Genomic DNA, 25447 nt, shown 5'->3' with positions numbered 1-25447 from the left:
GTTAACTGAGATTGCCAGCAGTGCTTTGAAATCTGCATTGTCAGGAGGGGGAGGGGGGAGAAGAACAATCCTATGTGTGACACATTTCATTTGGTCATTTTAACTCCCAAATTTTTCTCCTCACTAAAAGCTTGTAGCAAAATTAAGGCAGGTAAACACATTTTCACTTCTACAGAAAAAACTGGTCCTAAGAAGTCCCAGGAAGATGAGAATCGTGTGTGGGATCCAGATCCATTTATCACCTGGAGAAAGGGCCATCCATTTATGTTTTTGCAGAATAAAGCTGCTGGGCTCCCCTTAGAAGGACACAACCACTTTTGGAGGAAGATGAAGGACACGAAAGAGATGGAGAAACAACCCACTGGTGACCATGATTTTGTTTCCAGGTTGCTGACACCCCAAAGGGAGGGGCTATTGGCTTGTTTTCTTTCTTTCTTTTTTTTTTATTGGCTTGTTTTCACAGGCAAAGGAAATAGGTGGATTTCTCTGCAGCCAGCAAATCCCAGAAAAAAAGAAGGGAAACTGATGCCGTGACCTAACCCTCTCCTTTTACTGAAGTTATTCAAAATGTCAAGAAGACCTGGCAGATTCCTGAGAATGGCGATCGCTGCCTGCTGAACTAGGTCTTCCATTGCTGATGCTGTCTAAGGGACACTCAGGACTCTATCACAACGGAACACTTTATACAATAGTGACTGGACTATTACAACAGACTGTTCTTTTGCTAAAAGATCAAGATTTTGGACTTATCAATTAGTGCTGAAATATGATAGGAATGTAACAGATTTTTTAAACCATTTTATTGGCAACTCATACAACTCATCACAAACCATACATGTATCAATTGTATAAAGCACATTTGTACATTCGTTACTCTCATCGTTCTCAAAACATTTGCTCTCCACTTAAACCCCTGGCATCAGCTCCTCATTTTTCCCCCTTCCCTCCCCGCTGCCCCCTCCCTCATGAATCCTTGATAATTTATAAATTATTATTTTGTCATATCTTACACTCTCCGACATCTCCCTTCACCCACTTTTCTGTTGTCCACCCCCCAGGGAGGAGGCTCTATGTAGAGCCTTGTAATCGGTTCCCCCTTTCTACCCAACCCTCCCTCCACCCTCCAGGTATCCCCACTTTTATCACTGGTCCTTAAGGGATTATCTGTCTTGGATTCCCTGTTTTCAGTTCCTATCTGTACCAGTGCACATCCTCTGGTCTAGCCGGATTTGTAAGGTAGAAGTGGAATCATGATAGTGGGGGGAGGAGGCATTTAGGAACTAGAGGAAAGTTGTATGTTTCATAGTTGCCGCAGTGCACCCTGACTGGCTCGGCTCCTCCCCGCAACACTTCTGTAAGGGGATCTGCAATGGCCAACAGATGGGCTTTGGGTCCCCACTCCGCACTCCTCGAATGTAACTGATCTTTGTATAACTCCTTACCCATATAATAAGACATTGCATGACTGGGATTTGATTAGAAAACATTTGCACATGAAAAAAAAAGAAAGAGAAATAAAGAGCGAGAGTCTGTTTCGTTGGTAAAAAAAAAAAAAAAAGAAAGAAAGAAAGAAAAGAAAACAATTGCAAGGGTTTAAGGGAAACATTTCATTAGATGTTGACCAGCTAAAAAAGGATATTTTCTATATATATGTTCAAAGACAGGCTCGAGGCGTCCCCTGGCTCTGATATGATTAAACAATTGGAGTATGGCATGGAAGGGTTGGACCTGTGAGCTGGGTTCAAAGCATCTCATCGCTGAAGTTCCAGTCTGACTGTGTTGTTTATCATTATAACTTTGATGCTCGCGGTCTCGTGCCGCTTCTATAGGAAGCTGAGAGATGTGAAAAGAGACCATGTTGCCCCTGTGGCACCATTAGATCTTAAACATCATACGGAGAGGGGGAATGTGGGGTACGAGCACTGAGGGAAATACGTCTGGGACTTACACCCCGACTGGTACGGAGGGAATCTGGAAGACCAGTATTCCAGGGCAGGAAGACCACCACTCTGGTAGTTGGAGACATAGTCTGAGTGCATGTTCCTGCAGTAGTCTGTCATTTTCCACAGTGTCTCCCCTTAAAGCTGTGCCGCATTAAAGTGAGCACATGGGTGATACTGTCTCCCTATAAAAGCAGACGTTTCTATGTGCTCTCTCTTCCTGCCGCGGCGCCCAGCCCCTCTCAGACAATTCCTCCCATCGCAGGTGGGGATACGGGGACTTTGTCTCCCGTTGCCTGGATTCAAAGTGTTTGCTGTAAGCCTGAGTTTTGGGCTTAGCTGTATTGATTTGGTCATTAAATTTGCCTTGGCCGCTTGCAATGTGTGGGAAATAACCGTGTAGCCACTGTAGTTCTTTTGAATTTAATATATAAAACAAAAGTGGAAATTGTGGGAAACAGAAAGATTTCTCCCAAGTTATCTCCCCCAAATATTTGCCAAACCCAAGAGGCTGCTTGCCACACATGGTAAATGACTGTACACTAGGTCATTGAAAGTAGGTCGGAGGTTACTCTCTTTAAGGGTGTCTAGAGCAACCAGACTGTGTATGTCGTCTGACTCACCCTAAGTAGGGGGCCCACCCCCTTCTGACATTGCTCCCTTGAAGGAGAGCCCGAAGGAAAGCCCAGGACCACTCAAGGATGACCAAGGTTAGACTAATATATTGAGTCTAGGGTCCACCGATCTTGCCACATATGTACCCCTATTCCCTCCCTTTAGTATTGCGGGTATACCCCTAGGTCACCCCCCTCCTATTGCTTGTATTGCCTGTGTTACAGCCCCTTCTCATGACGTACATTGTTATCTGTAATCAGGAGGCTTGCATGCCCCCAAAGATATATAAGCTTTGGTTAGAAATAAAATCTCACGAAAGCTCTCTCCTGCCCTCGTGTCCCCCACCTCCACGTGTATTACCAAGAGGAGCAGAGCTGACCATGCCACCATGAAATGTGTCTGACTTCTTCATGTTACTCTCTCTCTCTCTCTCCAATCTCTCCTACTTCTCTAGGACTTTACTAGGATCTTTATCTTAACCATACAATTGCACCTTCCGAACCTGTGATTAGTTGTGGGGGGCTGGGTACCCCCACAGATGTGGACTTAGTTGACAGCTCATTTAGATGGTTGCTTGTTTCAATACAAGACTTTAGATCCCAGACACTATTCTAATGAATCGCCACCGGCCACTTTCTTCATCATACTTTGCTGTAGCCCCTTATCTTCAGTGATCTCTTCATGAAGATGAGAATTGTGGGGGAAACCACCCACTCACAGTATATATATATATATATATATATATAATAGTAAAGTCATAGAGAGTAAGAGAGATGGAAGATAGAAGAGAAGGTCAAATAAAGGCGACAGAATCCCACAACGAGGCCACGGACTCTGTCCGGCTTGTGGTCCATTTACTGTAAAACCTGAAGCTGCTTCTTTCATAAAACTCACTTGGATCGCAATAAATAGATAGATAGATAGATAGATAATCAAGGAGTCAGATACATTTCGTGGCAGCAGGCTCACCAACTAGATGGCCATGATCTCACCAGCCAGGTCCATGCACAGTGTGGGAAGAGGAGAGGGGAGAAGAGAGATTTCTTTCTTTTTTTTTTTAAACGTTTTATTAGGGGCTCATACAACTCTTATCACAGTCCATACAGAGAGATTTATTTCTAACCAAGTCTTATGTATCTTTTGGGGGCATGCAAGCCCCCTAATTACAGGTAAAGACATACGTCGCAGGAAGGAGTTGCACTGTAAGTGATACAGTCATGAAAGGGGGGCATTCTAGGGGTGCACACGCTATGGGAAGAGGAGGGATTAAGGGTATGCATGTGACAAGATGGGTGGATCCTAGATTCATGATGATGGCCTAACCCTGATTGCCCTTGAGCTGGAGACTTGATTTACTCTAAGCTTTCCAGAGAGAGCACTCCCCTGTCCTTAACAGCAGGGAGTGAGCCCCACCTGTGATGGGACAGAGGATAGGGTCTACTTGCGCTGGGTGGCTGGTGCCTTCCGGGAGAGAACTTGACAATCATTTACCATGAGTTGCAAGCAGTGTCCTAGGGCTGACATATATTTGGGGGAGACGAGCTGGGGAGGTCTTTTATATCCCACAGAGTATCAAGCAGGGCCAAGTGATAAGAACTATCTGTTCTTGGATTCAGACTAGAATTAAGTGGGGGCGAGACATCATCTCACATCCTTTGGCCATGTGACCAGGAGGAACCAGCCCCTGCAGAAGGACCGCAGGCTTGGTAAAGTACAGGGCGAGACCAGAGGAAGACACTGAATGGAAAGGATTGACACAGTGGCTTCGAGAGTGCGTCCAAACACCCACGGAAGATGGTGAGGCTGGTGCACAGCTGGACAGGGTTTGTTCTGTTGTCCAGACGGTTGCTCTGAATCAGAAGTGAGTAAAAGGAACCTGAGCAAAGGTATCCTCATCATCATCAACAGCAAAGGTCTAATAATAAGTCCCATAGGGGCGTGGAGGGAAAAAGGCTTGGTGATCTCTCTCTATAGATGACAACAACAACAACAATGGGTCACACCTCATGGGGGCCCCCTGATTTGGAATCTAGATTAGCGGTTCTCAGCCTGTGGGTCACGACCCCTTTGGGGGTTGAAAGACCCCTTCACAGGGGTCACCCGATTCACAATAGTAGCAAAATTACAGTGATGAAGTAGCAACAAAAATAATTTTAACGTTGTGGGTCACCACCACATAAGGAACTGTATGAAAGAGTCACAGCATTAGGAAGGTTGAGAACCACTGATCTAGCTAGTAATAGGTTTGATTTTTATCTTTTTTTTCTTTGCTTTGTTAATGCAGCAGCACAAAGCATATTTTTGTAGCCCTAGTTCATTGCATGGGAGCCCTGGGGGCATAGTGGGTCAGCATTAGGCAGCTGGCCACAAGATCAGCAGTTTGAAACCACGGGCTGCTCCCTAGGAGAAAGGTGAGGCTTTCTACTCCCATAAAGAAACTACAGTCTTGCAAACTCATTGGGCGGATGTGGATGTGTTCTACCCTGTCCCACGGGAAACAACTCAATCGCACAAATGCGTTTTCAGTTGATTTACATACATCCAAAAGTTTGCCTGTGGTATCTGACATACAGACGTGTGAGAAAAAGTGTGAAAACCATCGTCGAAGCCCCAGACACCATACTGGTTCTTCTCAGTAACAGGGAAATCAGTATAAACCCCTGATGTGGGGCCTCTCTCCAAAGAACTGGAGTGGACTGCCTTTCCCATCTGAGCTCATCAAGGGCAATCACGGCATTTTAACCAAGGGCCACTCAAGAAATCCAATCTGTACTCACGTTAGTTAGCTGTTATTCCATTCTGTAAAACCAGGCACCCGAGCCCCAAAACAAATCTGGCCAAAGTGGAGGAGACGCGCCTCCGAGCGCCCCTGAAAGCGGCTTTATACCCTAGTTTGCAAAAGCCCGCCTCTGCCTGGGCCTCATTGGCTGAGGACTAAGGTTCACAATCTTTCCCAAGGATGCCCAGGAGTTTCTCTAAGGCTTTCTCCCCGCCCCTTCCTCAAGTCATCCAGTTTGTTCACCCCTTCCAGGCCCAGATGCCTGAGAGCTCCTGACTGTCAACTGGCACCCTGGTTATTTAGTAACTATTGACGGCTTACTCTCTGCTGAAGATGGACCAGCCCCGTGACTCCTCATTAAGGAATGGGAAAACCGTCATGCAAGGTTTTGTAAGCTTCCTTTAATATTGACTGGATGTGTACAATAAACACAAAAACATCTGGTATCGCTTTTTTAATTCTCAAATCGTTTTACTAACTTTTCTCCTCAAACCATTTGATGAGCACATAATCCAGACGGCACACCATTCAATAGTTCAGTCATATCAAGAAGTGTCAAAAGAATTTTCCCTCATCTTTTTCCCCCCAAGCTGTGCGAGTAACCCCAAGTTTGCACCGCCAATGGTGGCTCAGGCAATCCTGGTCTTCCCGGTGCCAGGAATAAGGGTCCAGGATTGCCTGCCTTTTTCAGCCAAAGACAGAGACTAGGTTGACTGAAAAAAGTTTATTCTGCAGGCGGAGACAGAAGGAAACAGAGTTTGCTCCCGCTACACAAGCCCAGTGAAAATCTAGCAAATTAGAAAACCTAAACTATGTGTCAAAACAAAACAACAAGAAGGTTTTATAGTGATCACAGGAATCCAAGAATCAGCCACGCCAAACAATGTTTTGTAATGATCGTAATAATCGTAGGAAACAATTATCTGTATCCCAAAGCACCATCTCCCCCCACCCCCCAAGCCTCACTCCATTGTTCATCTTATTAGGGGATGTTTTGGGCCTGGCTGCTTATCTTAATGGCCTCATTTACAACTAAGCTGAGGCAGAACATCCCTACTGATTAAGCTTAAAAGGAAGTTTTACTGCTTTGCAGGAGGCTGTGACATTTGGGATTTCCAACACACTAAACTTAAATGTTACATTTCTAGTGTTTTGATTAACAGCAATGCTTCCCCTTTCACCCCTCTTTCTCTCTACCCTCAGACACAGGTGGGCTTTAAATCAGGTGTGCTCATCCTGAAGAACTGGTGGGGTGGGGGGGTGGGGAGGCAAGAGGAGGAGGTGGTCTGGGTACTCTATTCCCATCCTGCAGCAGCTTATTATCAAAATCCCACTGAAGCCCCCCCCCCCCCCCCAGTGGCAGATGTCAGGGTAGCAGCCCCTAACAACTCACAGGTCCGGCAGGCGCAATTGTACAGCTGTGATAGATAAAGATGACAGTAAAGTCATAGAGAACAAGAGATAGGAGAGAGAGTAAAATGAAGGAGTCGGACACATTTCATGGTAGCATGCTTACCTCAGCCCCGCTTGGTGGTCCACATGGGACCCAGGGACCAGAGGAGCACATAGGACGAGATTTATTTCTCACCAAAGCTTCTGTATACCTGGGGGGGGCGGGGGGTGCAAGCTCCCTGATTACAGGTAACGACTTCCGTCACAGGAAGCGGTTTTAGCAAAGGCAGGACAGTAATGGGAGGGGGACGATCGATCTAGGGGTGCACAGGCAATAGGAAGAGGGGGAGCAAGGGGTATGTGTAACAAGATGAGCGGATCGTCAATTCAAGATGGAGCATAACCTTGATTGTCCTTGAGCTGGAGACTTGATTTATTCCAGACTTTCTTTTTTTTAAATCTATCAATTTCTATTTATTGATTAGTTGAGCGTTCAGTTCCCGAAACTCCAGTCAGCAGGATTTATAGTTATATTCAAGGCGCCATTCTTTTTGCATGGTTTGTAATTGCTATTTGTTCAGAATTAATTTCTAGAAGTAGAATTTCTGGGTGCAAAACTAGAACATTCTGAATTTTGGTTACCTATTCTATACTTTCTATGGAAAGGAACCCACTGCCCTTAACAGCAGGGAGGGAGCCCCGTCTGGGGGGGGTGAGGTTAAACAATAGGGTCTGACTGCTCTGGATGGCTGATTGCCTTCAGGGAGAATATCTCTAAGCATACGACCTCCCACCCTGCTGGCAAACAGTTTCAGGTTAAGCATCTATTTGGGGGAGACAAAGGTGGGAAAAAATTTTATGACCCACAGGCAGACCCTTCTCAGACAGGAGGCTGCACCTAGTAAGGCCAACAAGCTGAGCGTGAGTTTTCCAGGTTAAAAATGGTTACATTTTAAATAACTATATGTAAGTCCCTGCACAATAGCCTTGGTTCTATCCTCTTAGATGCAAAAGCCTAAATTACTTAATATTCGACTCTTTAAAACAACAACAAAAACCTGCTGACCCCTGCTTGTCTGGTCAGGTCCCTGAATGGGGGGAAATGGGTTGGTTCTAGCTACTTACTGAAAGCTGGCAATTTCAATCCACCTGGGAGTGACGCAGAAGAAAGGTCAGGCGCTCTGCTTAACTCAGATCCCCACGGCCACAGAGCCCATTCCGGCTGGGAGCAACCCAAGAGAAGGTTTCCTGGATGGGTGCATCTTTATGGGAGTGCGTCTCTCCCTGCCATCGAGTCAGTGCCCTCTTGGGACAGGACTGCCCCGTGAGTTTCAGAGAACGTCACTCTTTCCCAGAGAAGAAAGCCCTGTCTCTTGCGAAGAGCGCCTGGCCTCCGAGCACCTGGCAGCTGCAAACTGCCGACGGGACCTTGCAGACCGCTCGCTGCCCAGTGTGTGACCACCGAGCCGCCTGGGTTTCCAGGAGCCCCCAGCCTCATCTTTTTCCTGGTGGGGTTGGAAACACCAGCCTCTCAGGCTAGCAGCCAGAGTGTGCAGCTCAGCGCGAGCAGGCCTGGGAGACCCTTGGGGACGGAGCTCTCCTCTGCGGCCCGTGGGGTCACCGTGAGTCAACAGGCTTGTGGCTTGCTGGTTGTTGTTTGGGGTGCTTTTTCCTCCCCTCTGGTCTTTTTTGTCCATCTCAGCTGGAAGCAAAAGGGCAAGTGCGGGGACCTAAAGAGGTTTCCAGAGTGTGGAACCGGGTGGGGCTGGCTGGGCGCTAACTCAGGGCCCAGCCTAGTGCTCCCCAGCCGCAGAGGCCATCCCAGTTGGTCCCCCATCTGGGCTGAGCTCTGCAGATGGGACGGCCGGGCTTGGCTTCAGAACCACGTGGGCGGTGGCAGCCTGTCTGCGAGGACAGCCCCAGCGGTCCCGTAGGCAGAAGTGCCAGACCAGGGCTGCACAGCTGAGCAGGGCCAAGCCCGTGCCCACGCCCACGGCCGTGTGGAGCAGGCTGCGCGGCCTGGGGGGCATGGTGAAGCGGTTGCAGGGCCCGAAGGGCGGGAAGTCGGGCCCCACCAGGCTCTCCCCATCCTGGGCCACGGGCACGGTGCTTTCCCCAGCCTGATTGAAGGCCACCACACACACCATGTAAGTGCCCCCAGGTGCCAGGCCCTTCAGTTCTGCCCGGCGGACCGTATTGTTGAGGGGGGTCCCCATCTGCGGAGCCCCACGGCCTTCCCAAAGCAGCATCCGGTACTGGTGGACCGGGGAGGCGGGTGCACACCAGTGGACCACAGCACGACCTTCCTCGGCCACCCTGAATACCTCTCCCAGGCGCGGTGGGTCTGGTGGCTGGTTCGGGCTGGAGAGGCCCGGGCACAGGCAGGCTTGGGGCCCAGCCTTCTGCAGCTCCTTGCAGGGCACCTGCAGGTGGCGGCAGCGGTCATAGTCACACAGGACAGGCACGGGGTCAGGCCACGAGGTTGGGATCGGTGTCTCTTTTTCCTCCCTGCTCTCAAAGTCTTGAAGAGTCAAGGGCTGAGCTCTGGGGACCAAGGAGCAGGCAACAGCCAGGAGCCACAGTTGATAGGAGGGGCCCGGCATGGCGGCTGCAAAGAAGGAAAGAGGGCATGCTGGCGTGCCGCTCAGGCTCACGGGAACGACAACTGGGGGCCACCCGGGGAGCCGGAAAGAGGAGGGACGGAGACCCGGACACACGCTCATGTCAGCCATGGACACAGAAAGGAATCACACACACGGGACAGATGGACTGACGGACGCAGCAAAGAAAGGAATTCCAGACCAGGGATGCGTGAAGCGGTACCCCCAGTTAATGAGAAGCAAGAAGAGGGGGCCACCATTGGACTGAGCTCTGGGCGGAAAGGTGGCATGCGTCTGTCTCTGTGGCCACCCAGAAAAGAGATCCAAGTAAAATAAACACCAATTGGTGACAGATGTGATACATCCCGGCCAGAAAAGAGAAAAAAGGGCAATGTGAGACAGGAAGGAGAGGTGGAACGGGAGGAAACGAGCGTGCTGGACGCCATCCTCCCCACCTGTTATGTGTGCCCATCCTGCCCAAGAGGGCCTGGCCCTCCCTAGCCACCACCTCCCCGCAGCTCCCGCCTGGCCTCAGCAGCCCCTCACCAGGGGGATTGATGTCCCGCGACGGGCGGCCAGGAGGACGTGGGGCTCTCACAGCTGCGCCCTGGGGTTGTGTCTTCAATTTCGGTACGCACTTGCCTCGAAAAGCTTTATACCCTTCAGCCGTGATGTCATCGCCGAGCCCCCTCCCTCTACCCAACTCCCTGGTGAGGGGGGCTGGTCTCTTCCTAGGGCCTGAGTCATGTCACGGGGCCAGGGATCTGGAAGCCACATGTAGGCCAGGCCTCTTCTGGAGGCCGGGACGCCTGGGTTCTGAAAAGGTGGGGGCGGCCAGAAGGTGGAGGCAGCCAGCCAAGTGGGGAATCCTGAGGCTGGAGTCACGGGAGAGGGGTGGGGGAGGGAACGTGAGGTCGGGGAGGCTGGGCTGGTAGCGGCAAGGAGACAGCTGTGGAAGGCCCAGGGCCCGGGCTACAAAACGCTGCTTCTGTAAAAATCAGACAGCACGTGTGGCTGTCATTTCTTGCCTCCTGCCCCCCCGATGGACAGCAGCGAGAGGGAGGGGTCCCAGGATGGATTTCAGCCCTCGATTGGCCCCTGTGCGGTCCCCTCTCCAGAGAGCGGTGGGGGTTTTGAGGAAGGCCGGAAGCCTGGCAGAGGTGGTCAGGACAGGCTCTCTCCTGGGGCTGCACAAGCGCCGAGAGCCCTGTGCCTAAAACTGCCCAGGGTTTGGGAGGCCTTCCCCCTCGGTGGCCCCTGACAGAGAACCTGTTTCAGAGGGGCTGGCGAGCACAGGGTTTCCTCACATCACGGCCCTGAATGCACCAGAGGCAGAGTAAGGAAATAGTTTATTGGGTAGAAGAAAGTGCTGGAATGTGAGGCATCTGCATTCTACTCTTCAAGAGCTGGAGCAGGTGGAGCGCTGGCGGAGCATGGCCCCAGGGGGCTCGGAGCTGCCCAGAGTCTCCGGGGCAGGGGCGGATGCCTGGCCAGGCAGGTTGACATCCATTAGCAGGGCCGCATCTTCCCAGGAGCCTGAATCACAGACAAGAGAGTGGGGTGGGGGTGGGGGCACAACACGTCCATGCCCAGGCCCCCAAGTGAGTGCTCCAGGCTCAGCCACCCCCCCCCACCCCGCTCTGCCCAGGGCGGGTGCCCTCACCATCACCGGCCTCCTGCTCCAGTTCAGCCTCTCCTCGCGGGGGCTGCTGCTCTGGTTCCTCCTTTGGGGGCAGCCGACCCCCTGCAGGGACAGGAGGCTAGGATGTCACACCTGGAGAGGGCCCCCGGCAGGCTAAGGGGCCTGGGCGGCAGGGTCTCAGCGGCGGCACCTTACCTGGGCTTGTGGGGTCCTCAGCACACTCCCCATGCTCTGTGCCCTCGGACTGGGCCAGCACCTCCCGGCCTGGGGGCTCTGCACCTGCCAGGCAGACAGAGGGCAGCCCAGGGCTAGGGTGGCAGTGCTGCCCACCTGCTCCCCTCCGGCCTTTCCTTCAGCCTGTTTGCTTGGCCCCACCTGCCTCCCCCGGCACCGGCACCCTTACCTGGCTGCCGATGGGTGGAGGCCCTCTGCCCCTTCCCGGGATTGTCTCTTTTCCGGATATTAACCTGGGGACGAGACGCCAGGGAACGGTTGAGACGGACTCCCTCTCGGTGACCCTTGCCCTCGTCCCCGGCCCCCCGCCCACTTCATGGAGGGCAAGGAGGACGGGGTGCAACCTGCAGGGAGAGGCGGTGTCGGGGCCAGATGCCGCCCCAGACCCACTGCATGTAGCTGAAGAGCACGATGACACTGAGGAAGGTGAAGTTGCTGGCCACGCCCACGAAGGCGCAGGTCATCGGGAAGTTGTACAGCAGGTACCTGGGCCGGAGGGAGGACAAGGAGAGAGGTGGCAGGGACGGCGGGCACCAGCCTTCTCATGGGCAAGGCGCCTCCCTGCTGCCAGTTACCAGAGCCCAGAGGTGGGGCTGAGCTCAATCAAAACCTCCCTGCCGCCTTGCAGATCGCGGCCCAACTCGCTGCACAGGGGGCTAATACAACCAGGGGGCCCGCTGGGCACCGCAGAGCCATGCAGCAGCCTCCACCGCTGCTGTCCAGAGCCATCCTGAGCCCTGGGGGCCGAGTCATTCAGGAGCACCCTTGTCACACTGGCGGCCGGCACAGTGTCAGACAAGGTCATCCTGCTGCCCAGATGTGGGACCTGACGGAACCTGGCTCAGCTGGCCCACAGTGGGGCCCACAGAGCAGCTTCTTTTTCTTTTTTAGTATTGTGGTTTTGGAACTGCTTTACTTCGATTAGGTTCTCACTGAATACTTTCCACATGAGGCGGATCTGCCTTGCAAGATGTGCAGCCAGGGAGCTCCGTAGAGGCAGGGATGGGGCGCTGTGTCTCACCTGCTCTGAGCATGTGGTCAGGAGAGTCCCTGAGAAGGACATCTTGCTTCACAGAGAGGGCACGAGTCCACGGTAGGAAGCCTCCACTTTGGTTACGTTAGAGGTAAGGTTCAGGTACATGATCCTGCTTTAAAAATCATTCCCACGGAGTCTCCCCTTAACAGCTACGTGCCTTAAAGTGAGCACCTGCCTGATTCGCTCTCCCTATGGATGCAGACATGATCCTTTTGTTTGCTTCCTGCCGTGACACCCAGGCCCCCTTAGGTTTCCTCACCTGTGAGCTCAGGGACCCTTAATGTGACGCATGGAACTACTGAATATGCATGTCTCAAGGCTACCTATAAAGATCCCACGTTAGTAACGGCTCTCTCACTTCTTCTCCCAGTTCCCCGTGGTCCCTCGAGAGGAGGTGGGGTGAGCACGCTACCATACAAGGTGTCTGGCTCCTTTATTGCATTCTCTCTCCCGTCCTTCTCGTCCCGAGACTTCACGGTCGTCTTCATCGCTCATCGCCGTGCATTGTGCCTTCTGGCCCTTCCCTTGCTGCGGTATTCAGAGACACGGGCTGTGCTTTCTGCTACTTCCATCCTGGTTGGTCTGTTTCCACTCACCTGGCTCCTTGCCCCCCTACCACCTTCTCATCCCCAGGCTGGGGCTCAAGCAGATGCTTGCTTTGTGCACAGGGGTCTCGGGGGACAGGAGGTGTTCTGTGTCACGCTGTCTGGGGGCTGCGAGGGGTCCTGTAAGAGTGGCCTCTGTGCTCCCAGGCTTCAGAGAACCCCGGGGTGGCAGGCTCCACCGGTCCAGTCAGTTGGCTCGTTGACAAGGGTGAGATGTGTCCTGCTGTTCCTCCTCCTCCTCCTCCTTGAACCCAGGCCTCTAGGAGCCCAGGGTCACTGGGGACCACGCACGCGCTGGGCTGCTAACCACGAGATGCGGCCGAATCCACCTGCTCCCTTAGAGATTTCAAACTCAAACTCTGCCATCGTGGCGATTCTGACTCACAGTGACCATACAGGACTGAGGAGAACTGCCCGTGGGCTTCCGACTGTCATTGTTGCTGAGAGAAGAGAGCCTCGTACACACACACACACACACACACACACACACACACACACACACACACAGCCTCGATGGGGTTGCGTTGAGTCGGCATTAACTGGAATGGCAGTGCCCTCGTGCCCGCCTAGCTCACCTGAGCCCTGTGAAGTGGGCATGGATGCGGAGGTAGGCGCCGTACATCTGGATGCGCTTGCTGTGGACCTCGATCAACACGCCAGTGGTGGGCACGTACTGCAAGACGGGGCGCAGGGCAGCCTCAGGCCCAGCTGTCCCCTCTGGTGCTGTCCCTCCCTGCGGCACCCCGAGTTAGGTGCCCGACTGGTGAGGAGGCGCTGCCCCGCCCCTCCCCGGCTCACCGAGTTCTCTCTGTAGTCGGAGTAGAACTCCACCTCCAGGAGCTGCTTCTGCTCGGCAAAGCCCAGCAGCAGGAAGCTGGAGAAGGCCAGTGTGCCGAGCGTCTGCAGCAGGTCTGAGCGGTAATGCAGCATCACCTGCCAGGCCCGGAGCGAGGGGGTGAGGGCAGGTACCCCGCCCAGTGCTTCAGGAGCCTCCCTTCCAGCCAGAACAGAGTGCTCCATTCCAAGGCAGCACAGGCTTCTCTGCAGAGAAAGCTCCCTAGGCTGGGCACGGGCCTGCCTCTGCTCTGCAGCCCCCGGGCGCCCTGCCCACTAACACTTCCTTCAACTGAGGATGGACTCTCCCTCCCTCCCTCTGCATCGTTGATGTCTTGTGTGTCCCTGTCTTTTCGTCAGGGACGTTGGACGATGTGCGTCCATGGACCATTCACCGGAGAATGGAATCTGACCCGAAAAACCCGCTACGTGCTGCTCACGAGCTCAGTGGTCAGAGAGCTGGGCTGCCCACCCTAGGGGTTGGCTGTTCAAGTCTCCCGTGTCCACTCCACGTGAGAACGAGGTGGCCGTCTGCGTCCACAAAGACGACGTGCCAGTGACCCTGGAGGGCAGTTCTCCGCCGTCCTGGAGGGCCGATGAGTCGAGATCAACTGGCCTGGGGTGAGCTCGTGTCAGCAAGCATTTTGCTTCGACCCACGGAGGCCAGACTAGTCTTGGGATCAACCTTTTGGGAAACATCACTGAGCAGCTTGGCTGGCTGAGCCGGGGCTCACCCCTGGGGCTGTCAGAGAACAGTGTGTCCCTGCAAACTGTGCCCGGAGGAGCCGGGCGCCCGCCCTGCTAACTGGGGTCGCCTGGCACGTGCGGCCGGCTTGGGACGGGCTGTCTCCCTAAGGCCTGACCTGAGGCAGGGGCTCTGCCGTCTGCCTGTATCATTCTCTGTGCCCGCCCTCTGTGCCAGGCCCCCCTCCCCCCCGCCCCGACACTTACGGAGCGTGAGGAGGTCGAGATGACACGGCCGCCTCGGGTGTAGCATGAAATGGTGACCAGGAACATGCCCAGGTCCTGGTTCACCGGGGACTCTGGCAGGTCCAGTTCCAGGGTAATCCGATAGGGCTGCCCGTACATCAGCACCTGCCAGGGGAGCCCGCACCGCTGCACCGCTCATGGGAACCACTGACTGAGAACTGCACCTGGCTGCATGCCTGTCCACAACCCGGGCTGCCGCCTCCGCCCCCCCCACCCCCCAGCCCCTGACCGGCCTGGCCATCTCTCTGCCAAGGGAGGTGCTGCCCCCTCCTGGTGTGCAGGTGCACGTCCTCCCCAGGCCAACCTCACATCCAAACTGCCAGGGGGCGGGGAGCAGGTCAAAGAGGTCTCTCAGAGGCTTGAGGACGGAGCGTCAGGTACCATCTGTCCCCCTAGCATGTACATGGCATGAACGGATGGTAGGTAACTTGGAGATGACCTCAAGCCCCCGGGAGGGCGCGATGTGCAAATGCCACTCCTTTTGGGAGCGGCTGTCCGTCTCACGCTGTGCGGTGTGTCCTTCCCACCCCGATTCTGAGGGACAGCGCTGCTCTGGGAACCTCTGTGGCCTGTCTCCCTTTCTCAACTGTGCACCGTGGCCGCGTTGCCAACTGGGCCATCAGTGGCTCAGATGGTGTGCTGGCGAGGCCGTCCCCTGGGACCCAGCCTGGCCTCGCGGAGGCTGTTAATTAACACAGTCTTCCCAGCTGGCTCTGGGCGGCTCTCGCAGTCATGGTCACCCGAGCCCCTCCCTCCTTAGAATCCCGAGGCTCTGCCGGAAGCCTTCTCCGGGGTCCCTCTCAAAAAGGTGGCAGACGTGCTACCAGATGCCTCCTAGTTTCCTCTGTTCAGGTGACAGAAAAATCCCAGTGGGTGGGTGGATGGCAGAGCGTTTGCTTTTCACCAATGAGGAGAGGGTTAAACCAAACGCTGTGAGATAGCGCCCTCGCCCAGAGCCAGCCAGCTCCCTGGTCAGGACCTGGGCACAGCAGAGCCTGAGCACAGCTGATCTCGAGGGCAGAGGTGCCAGACCACCCGGTGATGGTGACGGGGCTCCTGATGGCAGGCTCATTCTCAGACTGCACCCCTCTGAACAGACGGGATTCCGAGAGGTGGTGGTAGAGGCCCTGTGGCTCCAGGGCAGCTGTCCTTTCAGATATGAAACGAAGTCGTTCTCTAGGTAGGAAGGGGTGGGGGGGGACATTGGGGGGGGTGACTGGTCACAAGGACAAGCTTTCTTCTGGGGGTGGTGAGATGTTCTCAAGTTCACGGTGGGGATGGTCGCACAACCCTGTGACAATACTAAAGAGGACTCCCCGTGGGTGACAGCTGAGCTGCTCTGTGTATTTTAAACGCCTGCAGCTTGCCTCTCCCTTTGCCCCACTGTGGTCACAGTCTGTGTACTGCTGCGATGTGTTTCCAACTCCAGCCGGGTCGCCCACAGAGACAGGCTTCAGGGGAGCTTCCAAGTTAAGGCAGACTAGGGAGGAGGAGGTGGTGTACTACTTGTGGAAAACGAAAGATTATGAAAAACAGCCGAACACTGGATGGTGACAGAGCCTAAGACGAGCCCTTCAGGTTGGAAGGCACTCAAAACAGGGCCCGGGAAGAGCTGCCTCCTCAAGGTGGGGGCTGGGGGCGGCTCAGTGACGTGGAGGGGGCACAGCTTTCGGGGCCTTCATTTGCTAGTAGGGCATGGCTTGTTAGTGTTCATTTTAAATAAGACTGTTATATAGTTAGGGAAATAGGTGATTCCGTTTAAATAAATAACTATGGATCAGCTCAAGTGAGGGGCTTCACAGGATCTGATGCCACATCTTCTCGGAGCCCATGCCTCTGTTCTGTTTCTTCCTCCCTCCCACACAACACTCGCCCTTCCTGAACACACTCCCTTTGCAGGCCCCCCTTCCCATGGAGGCCGCCCACCATCTCGGCCAGCACTGGCCTCACTTGTCCTCACAAATTCCTCTGGGATGCAGAATCTGCTTCTTACCACTTACTCAAAACCAAACCAAAACTCACACGCACAGCCGCTGAGTCAATTCCAGCTCACAGTGACCCTGGAGGGCAGAGGAGAATGGCCCCGGGGTTTTCCAAGACTGTCTAACTCTTTACAGGGGTAGAAAGCCTCCTCTGTCTCGCTCGGAGCGACTGGTGGTGTTGAACTGCTGACCTTGTGACTAGCAGCCCAACGAGGAACCACTCTGCCACCAGAGCATACAGTTCGCCAATCTCTAGCCAATCTGAGAGCAGGGATCACGTCTTCTACTTCCACACAGATGTGCTACTTTATCCACTGAAGGGTATGTAGGGTCTCAACCAGCGCGAATTTTCAGGGCCCTGGGCTGCACCTCCTCTCCTTTGCACCTCAGGTTCAGGGCTCCCTCCCTTGGCTCACTTATCTCCATGCATGACAATGGGCAGTACCTCCACACAGCCTCCCCCCAGATACAGATGCCCTAGGGCTGTATTTCCAAGCCCCTCTCCCAACAGAGACCATCTGTAATTACTATTACTGTTATCAGTTTATGACATTGAGTCCCAAGAAGCATACTGGTTCAATGTCTTTAGGGAACAGTATTTAAGAACACTCCAAATTCCAGCACCACAATGACAGATCTCTGTCTTGGAATGCTACCCGGAACTCTGCCATTTGGGGCCCATCATCCATCCTGGTGTGAATTTCCTTGATGGCATGTGACTACCTGGAGGTAAGAAGGACCTCACAGGGCACGTGGCCACCCAGTTACCTGCATGGAAGTCCCCAGGTCACAAAGGTCGGCTCACAACCTGCAGTCGTGAACCACCCCCAAGTAAGAGTCAACCCCTATAAAGCCTATTATGGTATTAAAATGGTGCCGCGTATACAATAGTTCATAAGAAACGGGCACTACTTTGTAAAGCACATTAAAACATTAGTGTTAAAACATTAGTGTATGAAACCCAGGATAGGAAATCTATAGAGATAGTAACTGGATTAATGGTTCCTTGGGAATATTTCATGGGAGGTTGGGAGAGGTGGGGAATGGGGAGCTGATAACGTTAAGTATAAGAATAACCTCCCCCCTCCCACAGAGGGGGGTGAATAACAGAAACATGGGTGAAGGGAGCCACCAGACAGTATAAGATATGAAAATAATCATAATTTATACTTTATCAAGGGGTCACAAAGGCAGGAAGGTAGGGCAAGGAGGGGGAAAAGAGGAGCTGATACCAAAGGCTCAATGTAGAAAACACATTGTGGTCCGGCACAGCACTCTGCAGTGCAGGCCAGACAAACTTGCCCCCGTTTCCTCAGTCTCCAAGTTTTCAAAATCCTTGGGTGGATGGCGTCGGGTTGGAATGGAATCACTTGCTTTTTTTGAAAAGGGGACCGCCAGAAAGGAGTTACGAGGTTGTGACACGTGGCGGAAAGTGGAGCTGGGGTCACCCAGACACTATGCATGGAAACTGCTCTGGGGGAACCTAATCGGCGGTGTAAGCGTTCACCCCAAACACGAGAAGATACGATCTGATCATGACATAAAAATGAAAACACCCTGCCCGGCTCAGCTGATGACCCTGACCTGCCTAACACAATGTGAGAAGACAGCCTCCACCCTCTTCCCCAGAGGAGGCCAGCGGACACAACTTCCTTAGCCTGTCACTGCTTCTTCAACCTCCTTTCCTAAAAGCCGTCTTCCTAGTATCTCTAGTCATTCTTGTGCTTCAGAGCCACCTCGAGCCATCAACGCTCCGGTCTCAGGAGATCTCTCCCCAGCTCCCCTACTCACTCGGTCACGTCCATTCTTCGCCAGCGAGACGTTGGCAACGGGGAAGGAGCAGAGCGAGGGCGTGGAGGAATCACAGTCGGTCCTACAGGAGAACAGGGATGAGAGTCTGCTGTCACCGCGCTTGCTGCACCCCTCCTTTTGTCCTTCCCGTACTGCCCCTTGGACTCCGAGGTCTCCCCTGGGCCCTCGACCCCAGCCCGCCTCCCAGCACATTCCCTCCGATGGGAATCCATGCACTCCTAGTTGGATGGTGTGTACTTCAGTTTCTCCAAAGACCAGATGGGGAGCTGGATGAACAAAAGTGCAGGGTCCTAGGTCCCTGCCCCTAGAAGATTTAAATTCGGCTGTCTTGGCCTTTTGAGAACAGTCTCCGAGGAGGCCTACAGATGTCTTTTATGAGGCACAAACGCCTTCAAATTGTGGGCAGACCTGCACATTGATGTGCGTGTGCATGCACATGGATAGTTACGACACGGAGGGCCCCAGCTTTTGTAAGACCCACGCCCTCTAAGAGGAAGATGCTCTGCCTTCCTTGGAAACCACAGCTCATGGCCCTGGATTTTGAGTCAGAAAAGATGAGACTCTGAATCATTGCTGACCATGCCCTCATGCGCAGCTGCTGATGATCCCAGAGACAGCGTGTGTGCAGTGGGAAGCCACCGAGGGCTCAGGGAATAAGCCTAGTCACTGTGTGTTTCCCCACTCTCCACTGTTCAGCAGGATCCTGGGGGTGGGAGAGGGATTAAGGGCAAGGGCCACTTTGCTCATACCTGCTGATGACCAGTTTAGTTCTGAGATGACCCAAGAGGTTGAGTTGCCTCAAAATCTCACACTGGCATGAAATGCAAAAGGATGCTTTTTAAAATACATTCCTTTCAAAGTTCTCTGACTGACTCTCTTTCTCACTGCCACGGAGTCCATGCTGACTCTCAGTGAGCCCTCTGTGCGTTTCTGAGATGATGGTCACTGTTTATGGGAGTAGAAAGTCCTCCTGCCAAGGAGCTGCTGGTGGTTTCACACTGTGGACCATGTGGATCGCAGCCCCACACTTAGCCACTATGCCACCGGGGCTCCACCACCACCCCACCCCACAGCAAAGAAAAAAAGTTGCCTCATGAAAAACAAAACCCAAAATTCTACCTTGCGCAGTTAAAGGGAAACACTGTCGCTCGGGACGAGACTCACCTGTAGTAGAAATGAACGGGGCTGAGGTGGCTGACTGTCGGCATGTAAGAGTAATAGAAGGAGCCATAGAGGAACACAGACACCCAGAGCAGGAGCAGGACGGTGCAGAAGAGCACCCCAAACTGTAGCAGCAGCTTGCGGGCGCGGCTTGCTAAGATGTAGCCCACGTCCTGGGCCCACAGTAAGGCGGGCACTGGCGGGTCATTGCCCATGGCCGGCAGAACAGGGGGCCTGGCCCCAGGTTCAGCCCTTGCGTTGTTGTTCCTAGCGGCTCTGACACCGGGATGCCACCCCAGGCCATGGGGTGTGGCAGCTGGTGGCTCCTGGAAAGATAGAGGAGGAAAGGGTAACCCCTTTCTCCCAGCAGGTGGGGAAAAAGGACACGCTGGCTGGCTGGACTGGCTTTGAGGAGAAAAGCAGAGTCATGGCAGCACCTAGCCTTTCTCCAAAAGGCTCCCCCTCGGCCAGTTCACCTTTAAAAATGTTTTTCTTCCCCTCCATCATTTTATTGGGGGCTCTCATAGCTCTTATAACATTCCATACATCAAGTGTATCAAGTATATTTGATACATACGTTGCTCTTTCCAAGACGTTTTCTGCTTAAGCCCTTGTTATAAGCTCAGTTACCCTTTCAAAGGGGCGCCCTTAGCCCCTGGGGCCCTAGCTCCCCGGCTGCACTCCTCCAAACACCGATCCCGGGACAAGCCACCTGGATCCGCCTACACAGCATTACAAAATGTGTAACACCCGCAGGGGGTCGGCGCACCTGCCAATTCGTCTAGGAGGCTTTCACGCACGCGAGGCCGAGTGTACCCAGATCCGGGGAGCGGAGGCACCGGGAGGATGCACGACCTGGCCCGGGTCGCACGGGCGAACTCAAACCCAGCAGCCTCAACGCGGTCGCAATGGCCTGTCCCCCCTGCCTTCCCCCAGTCGGGAACGGGGAATTTGTCAGCGCTCGCTCCGTGGCGGGGCTGAGCCCCACGCGAGGAAGAGGGCCTCCTGCAGCCAACGGCCACCGCCGCGACCGGAGCCCCCACCCAACCGCGCCACCAAGGAGACCAGCTCGCCGGCCGACGGGGCTCCGACTCACCAGCCTCACGCGCTGCCAGGGCAACCAGCAGGCCGCTCTTCCTCCTCCCGAAAGCCCCGCCCTTTCCGCCGGCTGCCTTAGAAGGCATGGGGGCGGGGCCTCCGCTTTTCCTCCCCGAAAGCCCCGCCCTTTCCGCCGGCTGCCTTAGAAGGCATGGGGGGCGGGGCCTCCGCTTTTCCTCCCCGAAAGCCCCGCCCTTTCCGCCGGCTGCCTTAGAAGGCATGGGGGCGGGGCCTCCGCTCTCCCTCCTGAAATCCCCGCCCCTTCCGTCGGTTGCCTTTGAAGGTCTGGGGGCGGGGCCTCCGCCGGAGGGCGTGGCTGGGCGGGCACCGGGGGCGGGACCGGAGTGGGCCCAGGGTTGGCGGCGGCCTTTTCACCCTCTTTGCAGTTAGTTGGTCTCTCGCTTCGGCCGGTTACCCCGCGGTTACGGGCACCAAAGGGCATGCCGCAGCCCACGGGCCCGCCTCCCCGCGCCCGTCACCCCGGAAGCCTTGGCCCGCGGTTCGCGGCCCGCGGCGGCGGCGCAGCAGCCCAGAGCGTCGCAGCGGGCGGACCGGTCTTGCCACCCGGTGCTTTGTCGCTTCGTGTTCCCGATGCGTCATCCCGGCCCTCTGACCCCAACGGGATGCAGTCTCCCTTCCTCAGAGTCCCCACAGCACGTTATCTGCCGCAGGTCTTAACGGAGCAGACCTTTCGGGTTTGGCGCAGGTCCCTTCGACAGGAGCCCCGGGGCGCCGTGGCCAAGACTGGGCTGCCCGCGCTTCAAAACCCAGCAGCCAGCTGCTTTGCGGGCGACAGATGGGGCAGTGTGAAAGGCGACAGCCTCAGAAACCCTCTGGGCATTTGCGCTCAGTACAACGCGGTCGCAGCGCCTAGCTGGCTGTGTGTGCGCCTGTGACATCACCCCCATAAGGTCCTTCAGAGATCGGGGCTCTGCTGGTGACACCCCCACCCCCAGCACTAAGCTCACCGCCGCTGCAGGCCTGGGAGATGACCTGTTGGAAATGTGCCCCCTCCCGGGGAAGCCCGCCGGTGATTTCCACCAGCACCCACTGGACCCTACCTCCCCCACCCCCTCTCCCCTCTTTCTCCCATCCCTGGATCTCGTCTCCCCACATTTACCTCTTCTTCCCTGGCTTCCCCTGCGTCCCTCTGGTCTGCCGGCTCGTTGGCCATCTTCCTGGAGCTGCTCCGCTGCCCCTTCCACTCCAGTCACCGTGGCTAGACCCGTGAGGTGACGATCGCCAAGCTGATACCTGTAGCGCCTCACATTTTCCTGCATGTGGGGTCTGGAGAGGCCCTGCGAGAGCAAGGGAGATGCGGATGCGAGAGGCTGTGTCGGAGGAGGCGGGGGAGGAGGGGAGAGGGGCTACTGGCCCTCTGATGTCAGATTTTCAAATGAGCAGGGTCCCCTGCCACCGCCTGCCCACTCCACTGCGGGGCTGTCACAGGCCGGCCGAGACCACCCCATTTGAGGGGGGGAGCCGGCCTCGGCCTCCGCTCCTTTTGGCTCAAGCCGGGGACTCGGAATGCCTGCAATGGGGGAGGGGCAGGTAGAGAGACAGTCGGGCGTATGGGTGGGGGTGCACGCCACCCGCAGGGGCTGCAGGCAGTACCCAGGCACCCCCACTGGCCAGGCAGTTGGTATGCTCCAGGGTCTATGCAGCTCCTTCCAGCATCCTTCATCCTTCAGGTACCAGCCGAGCGGACAGAGCTGGAGCTGAGCTACAAAAACCCGACACTCGCCCCGCAGAACTCTGGCTGGACCCTCCCCAGGGTGGTCTGCGGCTGCGTCAGCTACTTCCGACTGCAACGCCCGGCAGGGTGGGGCACCCATCAGGCACAAGGCTTTGGTGCGCCGACCCAGCCCCACTGACCCTACACTCCAAGGCCGCCGCCGCCACCGCCTGTGGACTGGACTCAGGTCAGCAGGGAGCAGCCTGCTTTTCTCTCCCTGGGGTTCCAGCGGGGCAGGTGGGGAGGATGGACCTTCCTGATCCTGATCGGGGTGGGGTTCTTTCTGGGAGAGAATTTCACAGCTGGGGAGAAACACACACACACACATGCACACACGGCTTGAAAGGCTGAGAAGCCTTCAATTTCTTGAGTGTTTAAGATCTGTGGTCTGGGAGCATGTGAGGCTGGGGGAGCATTCATCCATCCCTGGGACATGGGAAGGGTCTCTGGAGGTGGGTGGCGATAAAAGGGGACAAGACAGCAGGGCATCTGACCCAGCCTTGGAGAGGTTGGTGAAGAGCGAGCATGGAATGGGGAGGGGGGAGTGTCTTTAGGTGGAACCTTGAGGAACCCTTGCACTGTGCTCCCCCTTGCCCCCCCAGGATGAAAGGAGAGGCCCCTGTGAACAGCACCATGAGCATCGGGCAAGCCCGCAAGATGGTGGAGCAGCTGAAAATTGAAGCCAGTTTGTGCCGGATAAAGGTGGGTGGGACCCTCAGGGCCATTCATGGGCCAGGCCTCAGGTTAGGAAGACGTGCTTTCTTCCCGAGCTCCCCAGCTCCGGGATGGGTCCCAGTTTGTGTGGAGAGCTAGCTGTCCCCGGCCTTGGCGGGCGGGGAGGGAAGATTGTCTGAAGGAGCCCCTAAGGGTGGCCAAGAGGGGCCCTGGTGGGTAGTGGTTATGAGTTGGGCTGTGATCCACAAGGTCAGCAGTTGGAAACCACCAACCGCTCCGAGGCGGAAAGATGGGGTTTTCTACTCCTCTGAAGAGTTAGTCTCCAAGGAAACTCACAGGGGCAGTCCTGCCCTGTCCCATAGGGCCTCTCAGAGTGGGCATCACCTCGGTGAGTGAAGGGTGGCCCAAGAGAACCCAGTTGGGGAGGGAGACTGCAGCCCCTTCAGACATGTTGGCTAACGCGACCAGCGCCCTCCTGCCTGCGCCCCCACCCCAGGTGTCCAAGGCGGCAGCAGACCTGATGACGTACTGTGATGCCCACGCCTGTGAGGACCCCCTCATCACCCCCGTGCCCACTTCGGAGAACCCCTTCCGGGAGAAGAAGTTCTTCTGTGCCCTCCTCTGAGCTGCCCAGTCCCCTTTGCCAGTCGGTGGTGTCCTGAGTACACCCCGAGGCTCCCACACCCCACCCCTAATCCGTGCCCCGCCCCAACAGGTTATCTGAAGCACAAGGCGCCCCCTCACCTCTCGGTCGGTCGGCCACCCCAAGGACTCCATCATGTGGGGCGCCCTTTGCTTGACCCAACAGAAGCGTCCCCCACCCTCCACCCCACCCCGTCAGACTCTGCCACCGCCCTGCCTGCTTCCCCTCTGGGACCCGATCACTCACTGGCGAGAGGGCCGGGCCGGGGTCTGCTCTGTCTCACCTGGAGCTATGGGGAAGGTAAAGCCATTTGCAGAATAAAGTCACCCAGCGTCCGTCGCAGAGACCGGCTCCCTGTTAGCGTCCTTGCTGGGTGGGGATGGGGTGGGGGCGCCGAGACCGGCGACGGCAATAGAGTTGGAGGTGGGTGCGCAGGGAAGGCGTCCCACACCCCGGGGCGCAGGTCCCGGAGGCCAGGACGGCGGGAGGATGGCGAGGCGGGGGAGCGTGTTGGGTGCAGGAGAAGGTGAGGTTACCCTTGCCCAGACGCAGAGGCGACGGAGCCGAGCGACCTCGCGCGCGCGCGCGCGCACGGGGAGCGCAGACCGTGGGGGGCAGCTTTGGGGAGGGGCACGGCCCCCCCGGAGCGAGGGAGAGGAGGGGCTGGGCTCCAATGACAGCGGAAGGGGGAGGTGTCATTGCCAGGGTGGCCGCGCCCACGGCGGCTCCTTTTCCAAGACGGCCGCGGCCAGGGGACGCGCGCCAGCATGGGCGACCCCGACACCCGCGTCTCCCTACCGCCCCCCGATCTCAAAATGGCGGCCCCCGGGGTTCCCCGATATCCTCGCCTCCCTGATCTATCTGCTCTCAAAATGGCCGCCGGCCCGCTCCCCAAACCCGTGCCCGCGCCCCGGCGCCTGGACGCGGTCCTCGCCCCGCGGAAGGGGGGCGAGCCCGGCGCCCGCAGCGTGGGTCTTGAAACTGGGGATCCCTTTGGGACGGTCGCCCCCGGGCGGAGTACCGCCTCCTTCCACCTCCAGCCCCGCTCACCTTGGGGCACCCTTGGCGTTGGGTCTCCCCGGAGCTGGCGCCGCCGAGGCGGCTCAGGGGTCTGCGCTCAGAGCGCCCACCACCCTTGCGGGGTGCGGCGTCCTTTCTGCAGCGCTGGGGGGCCCTTAGGTGTCACGGAGCAGATGGACGGCGGGGGGCCTGCCCGGGACAGCGGGGAGCCCAAGCGTGCCTTCAAAACCCCACCCAGCGACCGGCTTGGTGGGGTTGCCCCGTTGCCGGGGATGGTTTTTTTCCGGCTCTCCGCGACGCAGAAAGAATCACATCGCAGAAGCACTGCTTAAAATCCAAGTAACTTTTAGCACCTTTCCGTCTCAGGTAATGTGCAAGGCCGCTGAAAAGGGCCCCTTCAGGGGAGCGCAGGAAGAAACACGTGGGAAATGAGGAGTTCACAGACCAGGTGGAGGGACACAGCTGGGTCTGCTGTCTGCTTTTAATCTCCTCCTTACGCCCACTGGAGCCGGTGGTTGAGGGTATTAGCCGGTGCGCTCTGTGGCCGAGTTCAGGTGCACAGGTGAGGCAGTGGGCGGGTCCACGTTGACCTCCACCTGTGCGTAGGTGACCTTGGTCTGCGCACGCCCGGCTTTGGGTGGTCCCCAGAGGTGA

The 25447-nt window shown here is 56.0% G+C and overlaps 3 protein-coding genes across 6 annotated transcripts; 1 reads left to right on the top strand and 2 right to left on the bottom strand.

Moving 5' to 3' along the window:
• Positions 1-1123: 1123 nt before the first annotated feature.
• On the bottom strand, positions 1124-10527 carry LRRN4CL (LRRN4 C-terminal like). The gene is made up of 2 exons (XM_075545595.1): positions 9873-10527; positions 1124-9334 (listed from the first exon to the last, which is right to left on the bottom strand). Exon 2 carries the CDS (start codon positions 9327-9329, stop codon positions 8520-8522), a length of 810 nt encoding a protein of 269 aa, XP_075401710.1. The 5' UTR covers positions 9330-9334; positions 9873-10527; the 3' UTR covers positions 1124-8519.
• A 131-nt stretch (positions 10528-10658) lies between these two features.
• On the bottom strand, positions 10659-24979 carry BSCL2 (BSCL2 lipid droplet biogenesis associated, seipin). 4 transcript variants are annotated; one of them, XM_075545592.1, is made up of 12 exons: positions 24824-24979; positions 21841-22018; positions 19626-19948; positions 18441-18522; positions 14629-14772; positions 13642-13776; positions 13419-13516; positions 11547-11688; positions 11372-11435; positions 11164-11247; positions 10990-11070; positions 10659-10862 (listed from the first exon to the last, which is right to left on the bottom strand). In XM_075545592.1, exons 2-12 carry the CDS (start codon positions 21892-21894, stop codon positions 10726-10728), a joined length of 1344 nt encoding a protein of 447 aa, XP_075401707.1. In that variant the 5' UTR covers positions 21895-22018; positions 24824-24979; the 3' UTR covers positions 10659-10725. The 4 variants fall into 4 exon arrangements, with proteins under 4 accessions (XP_075401707.1, XP_075401706.1, XP_075401708.1 ...); XM_075545591.1 differs by lacking the exon at positions 24824-24979 and adding an exon at positions 24057-24367; XM_075545593.1 differs by lacking the exons at positions 21841-22018; positions 24824-24979 and adding an exon at positions 20719-20846.
• GNG3 (G protein subunit gamma 3) lies at positions 22071-24310 on the top strand. The gene is made up of 3 exons (XM_075545597.1): positions 22071-22642; positions 23058-23157; positions 23627-24310. Exons 2-3 carry the CDS (start codon positions 23059-23061, stop codon positions 23753-23755), a joined length of 228 nt encoding a protein of 75 aa, XP_075401712.1. The 5' UTR covers positions 22071-22642; position 23058; the 3' UTR covers positions 23756-24310.
• Positions 24980-25447: the final 468 nt, after the last annotated feature.

This window comes from Tenrec ecaudatus, chromosome 4, assembly GCF_050624435.1.
Source record: "Tenrec ecaudatus isolate mTenEca1 chromosome 4, mTenEca1.hap1, whole genome shotgun sequence".
NCBI classification, from domain to species: Eukaryota; Metazoa; Chordata; class Mammalia; order Afrosoricida; family Tenrecidae; genus Tenrec; species Tenrec ecaudatus.
This window is presented reverse-complemented; position numbering and strand designations above follow the sequence as displayed.

Bases quoted from the DNA above. Each gene is read 5' to 3' on its own strand.
- BSCL2 (XM_075545592.1), bottom strand. From the start codon at position 21,894: ATGGCCAACGAGCCGGCAGACCAGAGGGACGCAGGGGAAGCCAGGGAA. The intron at 14,773-18,440 runs GTGAGTAGGGGA...CTCCCCTGGCAG, and splicing joins CGAAGAATGGACGTGACCGA to GTGCTGATGTACGGGCAGCC. The intron at 10,863-10,989 runs GTGAGGGCACCC...TCTGTGATTCAG, and splicing joins GGAGCAGGAGGCCGGTGATG to GCTCCTGGGAAGATGCGGCC.
- GNG3 (XM_075545597.1), top strand. From the start codon at position 23,059: ATGAAAGGAGAGGCCCCTGTGAACAGCACCATGAGCATCGGGCAAGCC. The intron at 23,158-23,626 runs GTGGGTGGGACC...CCCCCACCCCAG, and splicing joins CCAGTTTGTGCCGGATAAAG to GTGTCCAAGGCGGCAGCAGA.
- LRRN4CL (XM_075545595.1), bottom strand. From the start codon at position 9,329: ATGCCGGGCCCCTCCTATCAACTGTGGCTCCTGGCTGTTGCCTGCTCC.